The sequence below is a fragment of the Hylobates moloch genome, unplaced genomic scaffold (assembly GCF_009828535.3).
Source record: "Hylobates moloch isolate HMO894 unplaced genomic scaffold, HMol_V3 SCAFFOLD_1, whole genome shotgun sequence".
Lineage (NCBI taxonomy): Eukaryota > Metazoa > Chordata > Mammalia > Primates > Hylobatidae > Hylobates > Hylobates moloch.
Genome location: NW_026652276.1, coordinates 239,282,412 through 239,300,783, shown reverse-complemented (window position 1 = coordinate 239,300,783; position 18,372 = coordinate 239,282,412). Strand labels below are relative to the sequence as shown.

General features: G+C 49.3%; 1 protein-coding gene across 2 annotated transcripts in view; it reads left to right on the top strand.

The window, feature by feature from the left end:
- Positions 1 to 18,033, top strand: part of VIPR2 (vasoactive intestinal peptide receptor 2) — a 111,408-nt gene extending 93,375 nt beyond the window's left edge. For both annotated transcript variants that reach the window (XM_032753600.2, XM_058436179.1), the window contains 8 exons: positions 5,560 to 5,701; positions 11,747 to 11,897; positions 12,629 to 12,689; positions 13,995 to 14,064; positions 14,339 to 14,430; positions 16,573 to 16,702; positions 16,771 to 16,812; positions 17,858 to 18,033. In XM_032753600.2, coding sequence (XP_032609491.1) covers positions 5,560 to 5,701; positions 11,747 to 11,897; positions 12,629 to 12,689; positions 13,995 to 14,064; positions 14,339 to 14,430; positions 16,573 to 16,702; positions 16,771 to 16,812; positions 17,858 to 18,031 — 862 coding nt within the window. In that variant the 3' untranslated portion in view covers positions 18,032 to 18,033. The remainder of the gene's footprint in view (positions 1 to 5,559; positions 5,702 to 11,746; positions 11,898 to 12,628; positions 12,690 to 13,994; positions 14,065 to 14,338; positions 14,431 to 16,572; positions 16,703 to 16,770; positions 16,813 to 17,857) is intronic.
- Positions 18,034 to 18,372: the final 339 nt, after the last annotated feature.

Here is an 18,372-nt window from a genome sequence, read left to right as displayed (position 1 = left end):
ACCAGGAGTCATTTCCCTTTACTATTCATATCCACATTAACAAAACTAGGTCACCATTTTTAGAAAGAGTTGATTTAACTTTGAAGCAAAAGCACCTTTGTTTGCAAATTATGTCTTCTCAAGTTAAATAAGCTTACCCTTGTATCAGCTCAGTATTACTAATGTCAGATTCCAAGGGGCAATGCATAAATTGGCAAACAACTCTAAATCCATTAATTAGAAAAAGTGTTTCTCAAATTTATATGGTATTTTTCTGCCAGCTTAAATGGTTCTCTTGATTGTAATTAAAATATTCTGCATATTTATTCATGTTAGAAAAATATTAAATCATTAGTTATGATTTATATTATGAAAAGTTTTTATTTCCACATAATTTTTCATAACTAGCTATGTCACAAATGAGCTCTCCTTTCTTCAGGGTTTCAAAATCAACAGGATAGCAGAAAACATAAATTATATTGTCATTCTGCTTTTGATAACTGAGTATTTGGAAAGCACTTATTGTTTGAGAAAAATCTTGACTTGGAGTTACCAATACAGTGAATATTGTAAAATTCTTCCATGACTCACCCAAGCATTGGCAAAGAACACTAGATCATTAAGTTCATTGTCTTGTTTCTTTCAGCTGTTGTGTAAACGCTCAGCGATTCAAAGCATTTGCACATAAATACGGAAAGATTTTACCAACTACATTCTTGATGGTTTTTCTAGAGTCTGCTTCATAAAATGGAACACAAATACTTTCAATAGTATTATACAGTGGAAAGAAGCAATAATGGAAACATCTGTCCCTTGTTTTAAATTCCAAATGAATTGCAATAAATTCAGATTTTTGACCTGCCATAGCTGGAGCAGTATCTGTCATAATAGAAACTAGTGTTTTCATATATAACCGAATTCTTTGACAAATGGAAACTATGAAAAAATATTTACACCATAATTTCTAATTTTTAGGCCATCAATAGACGTTTGTTTATAAATTTGGAATTCTTCTGAAATTAAAGAATTCAAAATATTAATTGTCCAGTGAGTTTCTCTTAACCACGCAACTCATCAAAAACCAAAGAAAAATACTTGCAACTTTTCAAGTTTTAAATTAAAGGATCCTTTATAATTTTTTTGTTTTGTTTGAGACAAAGTTTTGCTCGTGTTGCCCAGGCTGGAGCTCAGTGGCACAATCTCGGCTCCTGGGTTCAAGCACCTGGGTTCAATCTCAACCTCTGCCTCCTGGGTTCAAGCGATTCTCCTGCCTCAGCCTCTTGAGTAGCTGGGATTACAGGCACCCACCACCAAGCCTGGCTAATTTTTGTATTTGTAGTAGAGACAGGGTTTCACCATGTTAGTCAGGCTGGTCTTGAACTCCTGACCTCAGGTGATCCACGTGCCTCAGCCTCCCAAAGTGCCGGGATTACAGGCATGAGCCACCACGCCCGGCCCAGGATCTTTAATAATGTTAGAAAGGGCTTGTACTCTGTGGGCAATAGTTTGGCTTAATTGAAAATTTTCACTTTTTGTAAAATATATTTCTTAGTCTGTTCTTTATGTTTCTCTAACAAATGAAATAAAAATTTCCTTTAACATCCTTTTGGACAAAAATTATTTTTCTTTTTTATGCAAGAATCCAAATTGTTTCAGCTGGCCATAATTGTTTAAAAATTTGAGGGGGAGGGTGGATTTTCAAAATTTGTGGTAAAATACCCATAACACAAAATTTACCATTTGGGCCATCTTAAGGCACACAATTCCTTGGCACTAAGCACCGTCACAGTGTTGTGTAACTGTCACCATTATCTAGTTCCCGAACTTCCTATTGTCCCAAAAGGAAGCCGTCGATACATTAGGCAGAGTCACTCCCCATCCCCCCGGCTCCTGGAAACTAGAATCTGCCTTCTCTATGGAATTGCCTCCTCTGGATGCATCATACAGTATGTGGCCTTTTGGGACCGGTGTCTTTACTTAGCATAATGTTTTCAAGTTCCATCCACGTCGGTACTTCATGCCTCTTTATGGTCGAATAGTATTTAGTTGTATGGATATGCCACATTTAGTTTATCCATTCATCTGCTCATGGTCATTTGAACTGTTCCACCATTTGCCTGTTGTGAATAGAGCTGCCGTGAACATTCATGTACACATTTTGTTTGAATACTTGTTTCCAACTCTTTGGAGCATATACCTACAAGTGAAATTCTGGGACATATTGTAATTCTGTGTTGAGAAACCACCAAACTGCTTTCCACAACGACTGTACCATTCTACATTTCCACTAGCAATATATGAGGGTTCCAGTTTCTTCACACCCATCCAATACTTTTTAGTTTGTTTTCTTAATTTATTATTATTATTACTATTGCCATCCTAGTGGTATGCAATGATGTCACATTATGGTTTTATGTGCTTATTGACCATTTGTATATCTTCTTTGGAGAAATAGATAGTTGAGTTTTTGCCCACTTTCTAATTGGGTTTTTGTTGTGGAGTTGTAAGAGTTCCTTATATGTTTTAGATACTAGTCCTTATCAGATATATAATTTGCAGACATCTTCTCCCATTCTGTAGGTTTTCTTTGAACTCTCTTAGTAATGTCCTTTAACACATAAAAGTTTTTAATGTTGATGAAGTCCACTTTATCTGTTGTTTTCTTGCTGTGCTTTTGGTATCATACATAAGAACATACGAAATCCAACAGCCTAATAGACTTGTGGCTGACACCACAAGTACATAGGAAATCCAAAGGTCATGAATATTTGCTCCTATGTTTTTTCAGAGGAGTTTTATGGTTTTAGCTCTTATGTTTAGGTCATTGATTCATTCTGAGTAATTTTTAATATGCTGTGAGGTAGGGGTCCAGCTGTATTCTTTTACATATGGACATCTAGTTGTCACAGCAACATTCGTTAAGAAGACTATTCTTTCCCTATTGAATGTCCTTGGCACCCTTGTCAAAAATCAAATGGCCTTAGATGCGTGGGTTTATTTCTGGACTCTCAGTTCTATAAAGTTGATCTATATGCAGTGCCACACTATTTGGTGGTCTGTAGTAAGTTTGAAGTTGTGATGGTGAGTTCTTCAGCTTTGTTCTTTTTAAGATTGTTTTGGCTGTTCAGGATCCCTCATAATTCCGCATGACTTTGGGATCATCATTTTGGCACTCCCCCATGCGTGTGCTGGTGCACTTGACAGAATTCCACAGGTCTCTTAGGCTCTTGGGCTCTCTTCATTTTCCTTCATTCTTTGTTTTCTTTCTGCTCCCCAGACTGGATAATTTCATTTGACCTCTCTGCAAGTTCACAGATGATTTCTTTTGCCTGCTCAAACCTAGGCCAGGTGCAGTGGCTCACACCTGTAATCCCAGCACTTTGGGAGGCCAAGGCAGGCGGATCACATACAATCAGAAGTTTGAGACCAGCCTAGCCAACATTGCGAAACCCCACCCCATCTCTACTAAAAGTACAAAAATTAGCTGGGCGTGGTGGCAGGTGCCTGTAATCCCAGCTACTCAGAAGGCTGAGGCAGGAGAATCACTTGAATCAGGGAGGCAGAAGGTGCAGTGAGCCAAGATTGCACCATTGCACTCCAGCCTGGGTGACAGAACGAGACTTCGTCTCAAAAAAAAAAAAAAAAAAAAATGCTTTGACCTACCCCGGTTAATCTTTTAGTTCAATTGTGCATTTCAGCTCCAAAATTCCCACATGGTTACTTTTTGTAATTTCTGTCTCTTTTATCAATATTGTCTATGTGTTGAGACATTGTTCTCCTGGTTTCCTTTATTTGTCTATGGTTTTTTGTTTTAGGTTTTTTTTTTGCACTCTTTAAGCATATTTAAGACACTTTATTTAAAGTTGTTGCCTATGACTTTAACTCAGAAACTTAAGGTAAATCTATTTCATGTGATGCCTCAAGGATAATTTTTGTTGATTCATTTTCTTTTTCCTATAAATGGGCCATATTTTCATATTATTATTAGTTTTTGCTTTATATTTTTTGTTGAAGCTGAGCATTTTGAATATTCTGATGTGATGACTCTGGAATCACAGTCTCCCCTCTCTAGGATTTGTTGTTTCTTGCTGCAGGTTGTAGTTGTTTATTTAGGGATTTTCTAAACTATTTTTATAAAGACTCTTGGTCTTTACTGGTCTCTGAAGACTCTATACTTTTAGCTCAGTCATCAGCTAGTTATTTGATAGAGATTTCCACAAACACCTGGAGTCAAAGAAATAAAAAACTGAAAGAAAAGAAAAAGTGCCCTCTAAAGGCCTTTGTAGGCTGGCTCTGTGTTGGGAGCACTCCTTCAATGCTTAATCATACTGTCTGCAGCTCTGCCTTAGCTCTCGCTGCCTGCTTGTGCTGAGCCCAAAGAGCAGCCTGAGATAACAGCTTGTGGGATTCTTTGGTCCTTTCTGCCCTGAACGTGCACCTGGATTTCTAGGTTCCCCACTTCATGTGAGAGCTTCCTGAAGCCCTTATTCTCCAAGATTCTCACTCACCAGCTTTTCCTCTCAGGCAATCAGAGGACCTGATGTTTGCCTCCACTGCCAAGTGTTTCCTGAGGTGGCAGGAGCTTATTCATTCAGCTTCCAGCATGTCTGCAAAACCACTTCTCAGCCTGAGGAATCTGAGTCTTTTGCCCAGAACCCACAGAAAGGTCAAAAAAAACACAATTCCTTGGGTTTATGAAATTCCTCCAGGACCAAGTACCCACAATAGGAACATGGGCTTCTGTCTTCAAAATAACCACCATGTTGGGGTGGGGTGGACAAAAGGTGAGCTAAATACAGCATGTTCTGTGCCTGTTCAGGGCCTTTCCCCTGGCTAAGGGTTCACTTGGTTGCCATAAGCCTTTGAATATCGTTGTTGTTGTTGTTGTTGTTGTTGTTGCTGTTGTTGTTGTTTCTTTTTTTTTTTTTTTTTTTTTTTTTTTTTTTTGAGACAGAGTCTCGCTCTGTCACCCAGGCTGGAGTGCAGTGGCGCAATCTCCGCTCACTGCAAGCTCCACCTTCCGGGTTCACGCCATTCTCCTGCCTCAGCCTCTCCGAGTAGCTGGGACTACAGGCGCCCGCCACCACGCCCGGCTAATTTTTTGTATTTTTAGTAGAGACGGGGTTTCACCATGGTCTCGATCTCTTGACCTCGTGATCCACCCGCCTCGGCCTCCCAAAGTGCTGGGATTACAAGCGTGAGCCACCGTGCCCGGCATTTTTGTTGTTTCTTGAATGGTCCCTACACCACCATTTTCACTGACCTCCTTCGTTGGGATTTTAACAGTTTTTTAATTGTTGATAGGAAACTTCTTATCAAATTTAATATGTATTTGCTAAAAACATTTCTTCATCTCATCCACTTTATTATCTCAAAAAAATTCTTAACAGAGCTTTTTCCTTTTTCTCTGCCACAGCAAATTGCAGTTGCCATTCATGGTGAAATCTGCTTCATGCCCTCAACTCTTTTATTTTTCTGTGCTTCTCTGATCATAGTATGAGTTTCTCATCTCTATCTGGTTCTCTCTCCCTCCCTCCCCTTCCCCCTCCAATTCCTCTCTCTCCCACTCCCCCACCTCAGGAAGCTGCACTGCACCAGGAATTACATCCACCTGAACCTGTTCCTGTCCTTCATCCTGAGAGCCATCTCAGTGCTGGTCAAGGACGACGTTCTCTACTCCAGCTCGGGCACGTTGCACTGCCCCGACCAGCCGTCCTCCTGGGTAAGTCTGTCCCCACCACAGGGTCCCACTGTCTTGTCCCTTTGTCTTGTCCCTTCTCACGATGAGGACATCTCTGTGCTGGTGCAGGGTCCCTGTCAGGGCACAGGGTCACGGCCGAGAAACAGAGAGCCTGGCAGAGTGGCTGGGGCCAGAGTAGGCCCAGTTGGCAGCTGAGACGTGGGGGTGGTACTGAGGCAGGGAGGGTGGGTGCCCCAGGCACCATCAGGGCTGCGACGTGAAAGGGGCCTGAGCCCTGACCCCCATGGAGCTAGACTGAGGAAAGGCACACCCTTCCTCACACACATCTGGGTTGAGAAATCGTGGCACAGGTGAACACACACAACTCTGTTGCTTTCTATCTGAATCTCCTAGATTCTGAGCAGTAAAGGCTTCCTTCCAGATTGCTGGAAGAACTTGATCTGTGCCATGGGTAAATTCCATGCAAAGCCTGATTGTGAAACCAGTTGCATGTCTGTGAATATCTTGCGTCCAACTCTTTGATTTGAGGATAATCTTAATTATTAGTTCCTACAAATGCAGTACAGGGTGTTTCACTCCACCCACACCCTTCTCCCTCAGCTGTATTTGTGGTAGTTATTGGTGGTTATATAGCACCCAATCAAGTCAGTTTAACATAGCAAGTGCTGCTGAGCACCTCCTACATGCAGGCCGTTCTACCAAGCACATCCCTGCTGGCCCAGAGCACTCCACATGCTCGGCATCTTTGTGAAGGATTCATGCCCCTGGTACCTCACTCTCGACCCGAGACCCTCACTACCAAGGTTCTTCTGAAGGAGCCAGGAGCTCCAGACTCTCCTCCTGTATTCCACGCAGATAGGTCCATCTGCTGGCACAGTTGCTCAGTCTAAACAGATTCGAATTAACTTAGTTTTAAGATAGTAAAGCCGTTTATAACCACACAGACGTCAGCTTTTTCATAGCCCATCGTCGTCTTCATGCAGGAAATGTGCCTCTGGGGATAAGCTGGCACGTGATGCCTGTGAATCAGATTTGCTGTGATAACAAAATTAAAAACAAGATTCTTCACCTGGCAAGCCCCTGTCCCGGGTGGAGTTGGGCCCCTGGAGTTCCTGTCCTGGGAATAGGGTCTCCCCACATGTGTAACAGTGGTCAACGCCCATAAGAAATGTGAGGATGGTGTCAGATTCTCTCTCACTGAGATGGTTTCAGGCTTCACTCTGCAGATCCCCCTGCCCTTAGCTCTTCATGAAGAAAGCAGTCACCCTCGACAGACACTTGACAGACACTTAGAGGACCACTCGGGCCCATGACAGACCCTCAATGGACCCATGACATCGAAAGCAATGACCCGTGACAGACCCTCAGGACCCATGACAGACCCTCAGGACCTATGACGGACCCTCAGGACCCTGACGGACCCTCAGGACCCTGACGGACCCTCAATGGACCCATGACATCGAAAGCAATGACCCGTGACAGACCCTCAGGACCCATGACAGACCCTCGGGACCTGTGACATAGAAAGCAGTGACCTGCAACAGACCCTCAACAGACTGTGAGGACCCTCGACAGACCCTCAGGACCCACGACAGACCCTCAGTGGACCCTGGAGGACCTGTGACATAGAAAGTGGTGGCCCTCGGGACTGGGTGCTGGCCTGGAGCAGCAGCTCTCTACTCTCCCCTATTGCTTCAACCTGAGAGGAGTGCCCAGAACCTCTGAGGCAGAATGGATCTGAGCCAGCGTGGCTGCCCCACTAGGAGGGCCTGGCCTCCCACACACCGCACAGAGCATCCTCTAAATGCCGGGCTCTTTCTGTGGACACTGTGGGTGAACACTCATTCGCCTCTAAAAGAGCAGTTGCCCCATTTCACAGACAAGGAAACTGGGCTGAGGGGAACCCAGCAACTGACCCGGAGTCTCAGGATCCAAAGCCCAGGTACATGTGGGGCCCCACGACGCCCAGCAGCACGGAGCCTGTTCCCCAAGTCGAGCTCTGTGAGGACAGAGGGAGTTGGCTTTGCCCCTTGTGCCAGATGCCCCGTGACTCTAGTACCAGCAACGGGAAAGCAGAGGCAAAGGGAAAAGCATGTGACAGATGGAGGAGGGAGGGGACAGAGGACAGGAGGGAGGGGAGATGCCTGAGGCCAGAGAGGAGCCAAGCTGGGTCTTCCCTCTCGCTGTCCTCTAAAGAACGCTCAGGCTTTGAAGAAACAAGTCAGCCAGAAATAGTCAGACCTCAGTATAAGGAACAGGAAAAATATCTTTCCTTCCAGTTTTATTTTTTTGTATATTTTTTGTTCCCAGCTGACTTCACCAAACCAAGATTATTCTCCCAAGCAGATTACCTGGGGCAGCCCCCCAAAAATAGGTGCAGGGTCTTTTTCTCACGACATTAGGATCAGCCAGGAACATGAACAGCTCTCTTCTAGGTCCTTCCACGCGGCCCAGACAGAGACACAGTTTCCTCTGGGGCCCTCGGCTGTCCCGCGACGTGGAGCAAACCTGCCCTTTATTCTCACCGTCGGCCACAGCAGGTTCCCTGTGGGGTCTGTGGGACTCCCCGAAGCACACCCCCAGGCTTACTAAGCTGAGTGCTGCCTGCCTCACGTGCACGCGTGCACGTACTCACACGCTCACACACAGGCTCCCCGACAAGGCCACGGGGCTGAAGAGGGACCAGCCGCTGACTGGGCACCGGGCCTTGGTGGGTCTCCTGGCCGGGGGTCCTCACATCAACCCTGTGGGTGGCAGCTGGCCCTGGAGGACCCCCTGTGGCCCGCTGGGCCCCTCCTGCGGTGTCTGGAGCCTGTGTAATGAGGTTGGAAGGTCACACGGTAGAAAATGAAGTCAGTAGAGGCCTTGTCATCCCCCAGACCTCCCTTCCTCAGTGTGTTTGTTTGGTGAATGGGCACGTGGGAAAAAATGCAGAGATGTTTTTGTTACCGTTTAAGAAGAAAATAGAATCATCTTCAGCACGCTCTTTCTGCGTCCTCTTTGCTCCTTCAGCAGGATGTCCCAGGGCCCCACCAGGTCGGCGCCTGCTTTCAGGCGGCACACGGCCCCTCTGTGGCATGGCGTCCTCCTGGTACGGGGCCTGCTCTGCACTTTATTTTTTTCTTTTGCCACTGTAGGCATCACCAGACATGTGTCTTTATGGACTGGGGTTCTTATTTCTGTCGGGTGGAACTCGCCTCACTCCATCCACGTGTGCTCCTGCCGCAGACATTTACTTCTCAGTTCTGGAGGCCTGAGACCGAGGCACCACCGGATTTGGGTCTGACTTCTCTGTGTCCTCACGTGGTGGAAGGGGCGAGGGATGTTGCTGGGGTCCCTTTACAGCGTACTAATCCCGTCGTAAGGCTCTACACCTGTGGCAAGGCCCCACCCACTAACACCCCCCCACAACGGGTGGGGCTTCAACACATGAATTCTGGCAGCATAAAGAAGCCTCCAGCCCATTGCAAAGGGCATGCATATTTTTACTTTTTGTTTTGTTTTATTTGTTTTGTTTTTGACACAGACTCACTCTGTTTTCCAGGCTGGAGTGCAGTGGCAGGATCTTGGCTCACTGCAACCTCCACCTCCCAGGTTCAGGCGATTCTCATGTCTCAGCCTTCTGAGTAGCTGGGATCACAGGCAGGCGCCACCACACCCAGCTAATTGTTTTTTTCTTTTTTTTTTTTTTTCTGTATCTTTAGTAGAGACGGGGTTTCACTATGTTGGCCAGGCTGGTCTTGAACTCCTGACCTCAAGTGATCCTCCCCGCCTTGGCCTCCCAAAGTGCTAGGATTACAGACGTGAGCCACCGCGCCCGGCTGCATGTGTATTTTTAAATTGTAGTAAATCTGTTTTGCTAGATCGTCTTCCAAAAGGCTGAGACAGCTGACAGCTGCACGTAGAATCATACCAGAGCCCAAAGACCTGACTGGTTTTACTGTTTTGCCTGTCTAGTGGCCGTTGGCACTGCCTCTGTGGCTCTCATGCACACTCCAGGGCAGGGCACCTGCTGAGAACTGGCATCTTTCCACAAGCTGTTCCGGCCCTCTAAAACACCGCATTCATCTATAATATTGGTGTCATAAAAATTAAACATTTGTCATTTCTATTGTAAATATGTTTCCAAATTCATCATTTGTCAATTGTATTTTTATGGTATTTTTGCCATCTAAAAGCTTTTAAAGTTTATATAACCAAAATTGCTGTCTATCCTTTTAGCACTTCTTGTTTTCATTTCAGATTTCCCGTCTTGGTTAAGAGGTTTCTATTCTGAGTTTGTTCATTTGTGTCTTGGTTCATCTGCAATTTACTCCTTGTGTTTAAAATGCGGTCTTTTACCGAGAGACAAAAGAAGGCACATTGCATCCCGATGGGTCACCAACTCCCAGAATCCCACCTCCCGGAGATTTTAAAACCTGATTTATTTCACTTTACTATTCAAATGAGTGGCAATAAGTCACAAATTGACTTACTGTGACTCTCCTGTGCTCATGGCTGTGTTATCGTGTGTGTCTTTCCACATAAGAGGCTCTGTCCTGATGCCAGGGGCAGAACTCGGTGGGATCTCAGTGTCCATCCAGCAGGTGTTGACACACGAGATCTGCGTGCAGGCGCTCGCCTCGCTCTGGTGGCAAAGATGGACCATAAGGGTAACTCCCACCTGTGCCGTGCCTCAGACAACAAAGCACCCACCCTGCTATGCTTGGGAAAAAGGAGAAGCAGAGGAAGGCGGCAGACTCAGAGCACTGGGGAGGTCGGGGCAGCCTGCAGGGCTCACTGGCTCTCAGGACCCTGGAGGCCAAACTGAAAGGCCACCATATGAAAGTATATCCACGCATATATAAGTGTATCCACCCATACATATAAGAATACCCACCCATATATAAAAAAGTATATTCACCCATATATATGTATAGGGATAGCCATCTGCTATATGTATATAATATATCCACCCATATATATATATATAAGTATATCCACCCACAAATATGTATAGGTGTATCCATCTGATCTATGTATCAGATATACATATATCTGCCATACATATGTACATCCACCTACATATGTCTATAGATATATATGAACATAAATATAGAAATAATGGAAATGAAAATACTATTCTTTTTCAGCACACTTTATATAAGCTTAGTGATTAAAAGTAGCAGTTTCATGGTTGCTCATGAAGCTGAAATGCCTGGTACATTTAGTTAGATGAAGGTCTGAGAGATTAAAATAGATTTATTTTATATAATATGTAATTCTTTCCCAGTGAAAATCCTCTTAAAATCTCCTCAAAATATTTTATTTGCTAGATTTCTCGTTTTCCCCTTTATTTTCTCATGTTTAATTAAGTTACCCAATATTAAAACCAGTTTTTTACAATTGAGGAACTTACGTAGTTGTCAAAAATTTAAAAGAAAAGTCTGGGGACTGGTGCGGGTCCACTGTTTTCTCTTCCCAGGTGCTGCTCACCTGAGCTGTTAGTGAGAGCAGCTGGCGGGTGCCGCACCCTCTACCTGCACTCGTGCTCTGTTCACACAAAGGGACAGAGGCCAGAGCCCTGGGCACCTGCAGGGCCCCTGCCACCCACACCTTGCCCCACACATGAGCTCCTGCCGGCTCTTCTGGTTCTTCCTCGCTGGCCGGCAGGACCACTGCGGGGGTTCCTGTGGTGAAGCAGGTCAGAGAAGGGGAAGTGGAGACGCCGAGGGGAGGGGCTGAGAACGGGAGGGCCAGGGAGCTGTGCGGCCTGTCTAGGACCCTCCAGCAGTGCGTGCGCTCCTGGTCTGCAACAGTGAGTAAGCTCATCTCAGGGAGGGCTGTTCACAGTTGCCTCTGCAGTGATCTCCCTCTGGAGCCGCGGACACAAAGGGCCCGGTGCTATCAGCAGGCATTCCTGGCCAGCACCCTGGCCCCTGTGTTAATCACTTTCCTTCCCAATGGCACCGGTGTCACCTCCTTCCTTGCACAGATACCAAGCGCCCTGTGTCCTGGAGCGGCGCTGCCTGCTGGGAGCTGATGTTACTGGGTGAGGTCATGCTCTCCTCTGTTTGCGGTTTCCAGGTGGGCTGCAAGCTGAGCCTGGTCTTCCTGCAGTACTGCATCATGGCCAACTTCTTCTGGCTGCTGGTGGAGGGGCTCTACCTCCACACCCTCCTGGTGGCCATGCTCCCTCCCAGAAGGTGCTTCCTGGCCTACCTCCTGATCGGATGGGGTAAGCGTGCCCCTTCCCACCCACAAACCCTCCATCCCATCCCATCGGACCAAACAACGCAAACATTTTCAGCTCAGAAAACACTCTGCCACCCCCGTAGAATGCATGTCAGGGTCATATCGTGAAGAGCTCTTCTAGGATGACTGGAGGCTCCTACGAACAACACGTTAATATTTCTGGTAACCAGGAACCTAGTTTAAAATACTCCCATTCCTGGCCCCTTTTACCCCCATTCAAACTGGGCTGTTCACAAGTAACAAAACGGTTTCCTCCTCCCCGCCTCTGCCCACTTCACCTTTCACTGAGGGTGGGGATCAGAGAGGAGAGGCACAGGTAGCGGAAGCCTTGCCTTGCCCAGGGTTGGAAAGGGGTGCAAGTTCAGGACATCCTCATGGACAGGATGAGGCAAACGTAGCCGATAGCTTTGCGGGTGGTCGCAAAATCAGTGAACACATCTCCTCCGCACGTTCAACTCCGTGGCCTCCAGTAAACACTTCTCATGTGGAATGGCAAGTCTCAGATTCTCAGCTCTCAAGCATGTGTTTAATTGTCTTCGCTGCTTACTAAGGCATGAGCATAACTTGTAAATATTTACAAAGACTTTATACAAGAGATTGCACTTAATATTCCCATCAGAAAGCGTGTCCTTGAGGGTTTTGCTGGTGAAGGCACCCACCTGTGTGCCTGCACACCACTCCGCTCCACCTGCATAACCAGGCATCTCTCTGCAGGCCTCCCCACCGTCTGCATCGGTGCGTGGACTGCGGCCAGGCTCTACTTAGAAGACACCGGGTGAGTCCATGCCCAGACTGCAACCTCGAAAACAGGCCCGGCAACATCTGGCAACACGAAGTCCTTCGGAAGCCAGAAGGTTACCTGGTTGGAAGGACAGGGAGCGTTTGCAGCCAACCGACAGCCACGCAGGAAGCATCTGGGCAATTCATGGGGAGAAATCCTGTGAGGTTGGAGTGTTGGAGGAAGCCCCGTGCAGGAGACAGGAAGTGAGCCAGGTTTTGCAGCATAGTTGAGACTGGGATAAGCCAGATAGAGACGGGGGCAGCCCCTGCGGTGGGCACAGCGATGTCCACAGAAGAAAACCACGTGCCCTGCACATTGTTTACCAGAGCAAAGTGGAAGTTCAGGTGATGGTGGCTGCAGGGCCCCCGGCACTTTCTAAGCACTGGTCTTGGCTCGTGTGGCCCAGAGCACTTCTCCACTGTGCTCACCCTGAGCGCTCACCCCGAGGGAGACCACAGCCCAGACACGAGCACGCATGGTTCCAGCACCAATATCCTGCCTTTTAAAGGGCCTCAGTGTGCATCAGTTATCCACTAAGTAACAAATCACTCCAAAATCTGGTAGTTTAAAACACTCACCGTCTAGTTACAGTCAATTCTGCACCTGATGACCTGGGAGGACTCAGCAGGGGCTGCACCAGCCGGAAGGCTCCTGCACTCGGCCCCCAAGGGAAAGCATAGACCCAGGCCTGCGATGGAGATTCTGCTTTATGGGAGGGCTGCAGACTCCCAGCGCAGGGTGTGGACCCTGGGGAGAATCACTGAGGCATTTTACAAGCCAGGGGTCACAGCTTCCTGCTGGAGACACCCCATGCGCTGAAAATCAAAATGAAATGCTACGAGATGGAGAGCTGGCGGCTCTCCCACCTGAGTCACTCTAAGGACATTTTAAACCCTTTGCCATACATATGCAAACCATTCGGGAGGTGAGGGGAAGCTAATTTTCAGGAGGAAGTTTCTTGTCTCCTGATGTCGGCTGAATGGGGCTGACACGCGTTCATGCTCAGAGTGGAGGGTGTCAGCAGCCCTCCTGCCCTTGTCCTGGCTTCTGGGGCCACACTCCATTCCTCCTCCCCACAAGCTGACTATTGTTTTGAAAGCATAAAACAAAACTCAATCACTCCCTGGGACAGATTCTTCTACGATCTGTCAGTGCAGAGAAACTGTGCTTCCACGGTGAGGGGAGCGGGCAAGTTGGGAGGGACAGATGGCCCAACTGGCAGGCGCAGGGGCTCATTCTCCTGTACCTGTCTTGCAAAAGTGGTTGGTGGTAACCTGATTTCCCATCTCTCTCTGACAGTTGCTGGGATACAAACGACCACAGTGTGCCCTGGTGGGTCATACGAATACCGATTTTAATTTCCATCATTGTAAGTAGCCCCTGTTGAAATGTGAATTATCTGTGGAGTCACACACTTGGGCAGACACAAGCTGCCATCCTTTATTAAGTAGAAATGACCCCATTCCACTCATCACTCAGCCTTCCCAGAAAAGGACCTCTTCAGGCATGGGGACCCCCCAAGCCAGTTCCCAGGGAAGGAGGGAGGGACTGAGGGAGTGGAGGGGGGCTCGAAATCAGGTGGACTTCAGGGCAAATTAGGATCCACGTGTCTGTTTCACAAACTTATTATCTCTTTTGTGCAGGTCAATTTTGTCCTTTTCATTAGTATTATACGAATTTTGCTGCAGAAGTTAACATCCCCAGATGTCGGCGGCAACGACCAGTCTCAGTACAAGTGAGTGTGTGTCCCGGCCTGGCCGTCCCCAGTGGGGATACCTTGTGGAGACAGGAAACCCCCAGGCTGCCAGGAAGTCCCTGGAGGTGCGGCGACTCCGCCTCCACCACCGTCACGCCTCGAGGCTGGGCCCCAGGGCTCTGCTCCTGCCCAAAGCTCAGAGAGGTCCTGGACAGCATTTCCCAGGCGAAGTAACAAATCACTCCAAAATTTGGTGGTTTAAAACACCCGCCGTCTAGATAGGGTGTGATTCTGCACCTGATGACCTGGGAGGACTCAGCAGGGGCCCTTCTGGCCTTGGCGACTGTGAAAGTCAGGCAGCATTTCTTTTATTTCAAGGCCAGAAGAAAGTCCTCTTTAGTGAGCTTGCTTGTTTAAGCATCCGCCCACTTGCATGTTATACGGCCTGTCTTTTTCTCCTTGGCCACACGTTATTTTTTATTTTACATTTAATTCTGTCTTCCCCTCAGACCACATGGTCCATGGCCGTGGTCTACTGCCAGCCCTAATACCAGGCCTTGTACCTAATAACAATTCAGAAAGCGGCGTTTCCCGCCCGCGTGATTACGTGACGATGGCATTGTGATCTCCCTTCAGTAGATGAAGACAGGGCCGATGTTCAGCCAGTCACCCCTGGTCATCCAGCTAATTCATGATGATCTGGGGAATCTATAAAGTAATGCAAAGTCTCCATAAATTTATATCAAGAATTTATTTAAAAAAAAAAAAAAAAGGTAAAAACCAAAATTCAAGTATAAACTAAACACTGACTTGGTGTGGAAGTGGTTGGCCCAGCCCAGAAGGCGCCTCGGGCTGTGACCGGCGGTGGAAGGGCGGCTGTGCTTAGAGCTGCACTGTGGCAGGAACCCTGCCGCCCGGCCTAGGAGGGTGCCTGGCCTGCATTTCCCTTTTCTCCCACCTTAGAAAACGGGGATGGATTTGGGGAGGGGTGGTTAGACAGGAGCATGGCCAAGAGCCCCAAAGCTGGGTGCAGATGCCGGCCAGTGCCCTGAGGGAAGTCACTTTGCCACTCCATGCCTCAGCTTCCCCATCTGTAAGATGGAAGTAATAATATCACTAAGGTCAGGAGGATCAATGCAGTCTATATTTGCCGGATATTTGCTGCCTGGCACCAGAGTATTGCAAAACAGTCTGGTAAACCAGAGAATCTAATTCTGCCTTGTGGTGCCTAAATCCAGGGAGTATCCGTCTCTGCCTGCCCACATGAGGGATGGGATTCCACGTCAGACCCTGCATGGCAGCATGACCTTGTCCCTGCTCAGCGGAGTCCCGTGGTGCCTGCATGGCAGAGACCCCCGAATAAGATCGTTCTTGGTTGCCCTTCAGGTTGAACTTGGATTTCCTGTGAATCTTGTTTAGCTTCTATGCTGACCTTTGCATTGGTTCTTTGGGAGTGTTTGTTAAATTGGACTTGGAGATGGATGCTTTTATTTGGAAACAAAATCTGTTCCCTTTCCAGGACAACAGAAAAGGCTGAGACACCCTTGAGGCCACACGAGGTCCTTTCTGTGTAACTCTCTAGTCACAGAAGTAGCAAAACCTCCCTGGGCAGGGGCCAGGAGCTCAGCTGCAGAGAGGCCTCTTTTCCAGCAAACTTCAGATGCGTTCATAGAGGGAATTAGGCGGGTCCTCTGTCGCTGACTGAGGGGCCTGGCTCCCACAGAGCCCGGCTGTTACGAGCTGCAGGTCTGGGAGCAGGATCGGGGCCTCATCATTTAAACATGCGCGTGGCCATGGTGGAGGCCGGACTTCTTGTCCCGTGCCTGCCTCAGGATGGGCTGGGCTCCCAGGCGGGGCCCGTGTAGGTTTTGGGTCACTCACAGGGAATCTTGCTCCTGCCAGCTATGAGCCCCAGGACACAGCGTGTGTCCTTGTGAGGGAATTTGGGAGAAACGGACACTTCTGGAATGCATGTTCCCGGGCCCTGAGTGCTGGATCTGCACAGGGGCCTCAGACATAAATGGAAAGAAGCAGCGGTTTTTCTTGTTGGGCGGCGACTCCAGCAGTGGAGAGGGGGTGTGGAGCCCCTCCCACAGCCAGCTGCCCTGTCCTGAGAAGGACCCAGGCGTGCAGAGGGTCCGCGGGTCCAGCAGCTGAGCTGGCTCCTCTCCTTCTGTGCAGGAGGCTGGCCAAGTCCACGCTCCTGCTCATCCCGCTGTTTGGCGTCCACTACATGGTGTTTGCCGTGTTTCCCATCAGCATCTCCTCCAAATACCAGATACTGTTTGAACTGTGCCTCGGGTCGTTCCAGGTAGGTGTGCAGAGGCGGCCGCCCTCCCCCAATCGCGGGTCCTGCCTGACCATCTCTTCTCATTGCAGGGCCTGGTGGTGGCCGTCCTCTACTGTTTCCTGAACAGTGAGGTAAGTTCATGGCCTCCTTGGAACCAAGCGCAGGTACTCAGTTGGTTCCTGAAATGCTGCCCAGTCTGGTGCCATGGCCCCCACACACGCCTGTCTTCCATGGGCTCAACTCACTGCCCAGGCCCCCACAGTTCTCTGTGTCCCCATCAGAGAACCCACGACGACACAGGCAAACCCACTCTTCTGGGCCCGGCTTCCAAACCCCGCCGTCCTTCCGTCCACCCCAAGTAGCATCGACTGCCGTCCGTCTCGGAGCCCTCTCGGGAAAGCTCCCGGCCGGGTCTAGACAGAATCTGTTTTTCCCCATGGTCAGCGTCTCGCTCCTGACCATAGCTTGTGAGTCCCAGGAAGCCGGGCCTGGGTTGGGGTGGGGATGCACAGCATTTTGTGAGTCCCTGGGGAGGAAGCCGGGAGCGGAGCTCTGCCCTGCGTTCATCGCCAGCCAGGGATGAAGTCTCCGGGCTGCTCCAACGGCCTGGCCCCATCCCCTGACCCCTGACCCTCCGGCCCCACGCTGCGGTCGCTGGTGCTTTCTTTGCTTGACATGCAACTTTCACCAGCACGGCTTCCGCAGAGCTGAGCCCGAATAGTGCCACTTGTGCTTCTCCCTCCTCTGCCGCCCGGGCACCCCTCACTCATCCGCACCCCCTCCCAGAGCTAACATTTCCCGGCCCGCTGGGAACAGAGAAGGAGACGGACGCCCAGCACCGTCACATCCCCGGCTGCTAAGGAAAATCTTTCCAGACTGTGGGACTGCGGTTGCCGTGGCAGTGGCGACCCCCGAACCACCCATGCACAGCCTTAGAGTCTGGCCGCGTCCCCCGCCCTCCTGTGGCCGTCCGGTTCCCGCTCCCTGCGGCCTCTCTTCCCCCAAGGCCGTTTCTGTTTCTGTCCATCTGATGGGGACACAGATGAAGCCCCACCCTCCACACGGGAGCGGGCGGGAGGGAGAGCTGGAGGCTCGCGGGCCGCGCTTCCCAGAGCACCCGCCGACCCCCGCACGCCCGCCGGGCTCACAGGCGTTCCCGCTGCCCTCACCTCCCAGGTGCAGTGCGAGCTGAAGCGAAAATGGCGAAGCCGGTGCCCGACCCCGTCCACGAGCCGGGATTACAGGGTCTGCGGCTCCTCCATCTCCCGCAACGGCTCGGAGGGCGCCCTGCAGTCCCACCGCGGCTCCCGCGCCCAGTCCTTCCTGCAGACGGAGGCCTCGGTCCTCTAGCCCCACCCCTGCCTGTCGGACGCGGCGCGAGGCCCAGGGTGCGGGGCTTCTGCGGGGCTGAGACGCCGGCTTCCTCCTTCCAGATGCCCGCGCGGTCCTGACTCCGTCAAGCTGGTTGTCCACTAAACCCCATACCTGGAACTGGGGTCGTGTTGTCATTGACTCGATTTAAACTCCAGCATTTAGATAATCTTGTTCAAAATGTGTCTCAGCCGTATAGTGGATCCACTTTTTTTTTTTTTTTTGAGACGGAGTCTCGCTGTCGCCCTGGCTGGAGTGCAGTGGCGCGATCTCTGCTCCCTGCAAGCTCCGCCTCCCGGGTTCACGCCATTCTCCTGCCT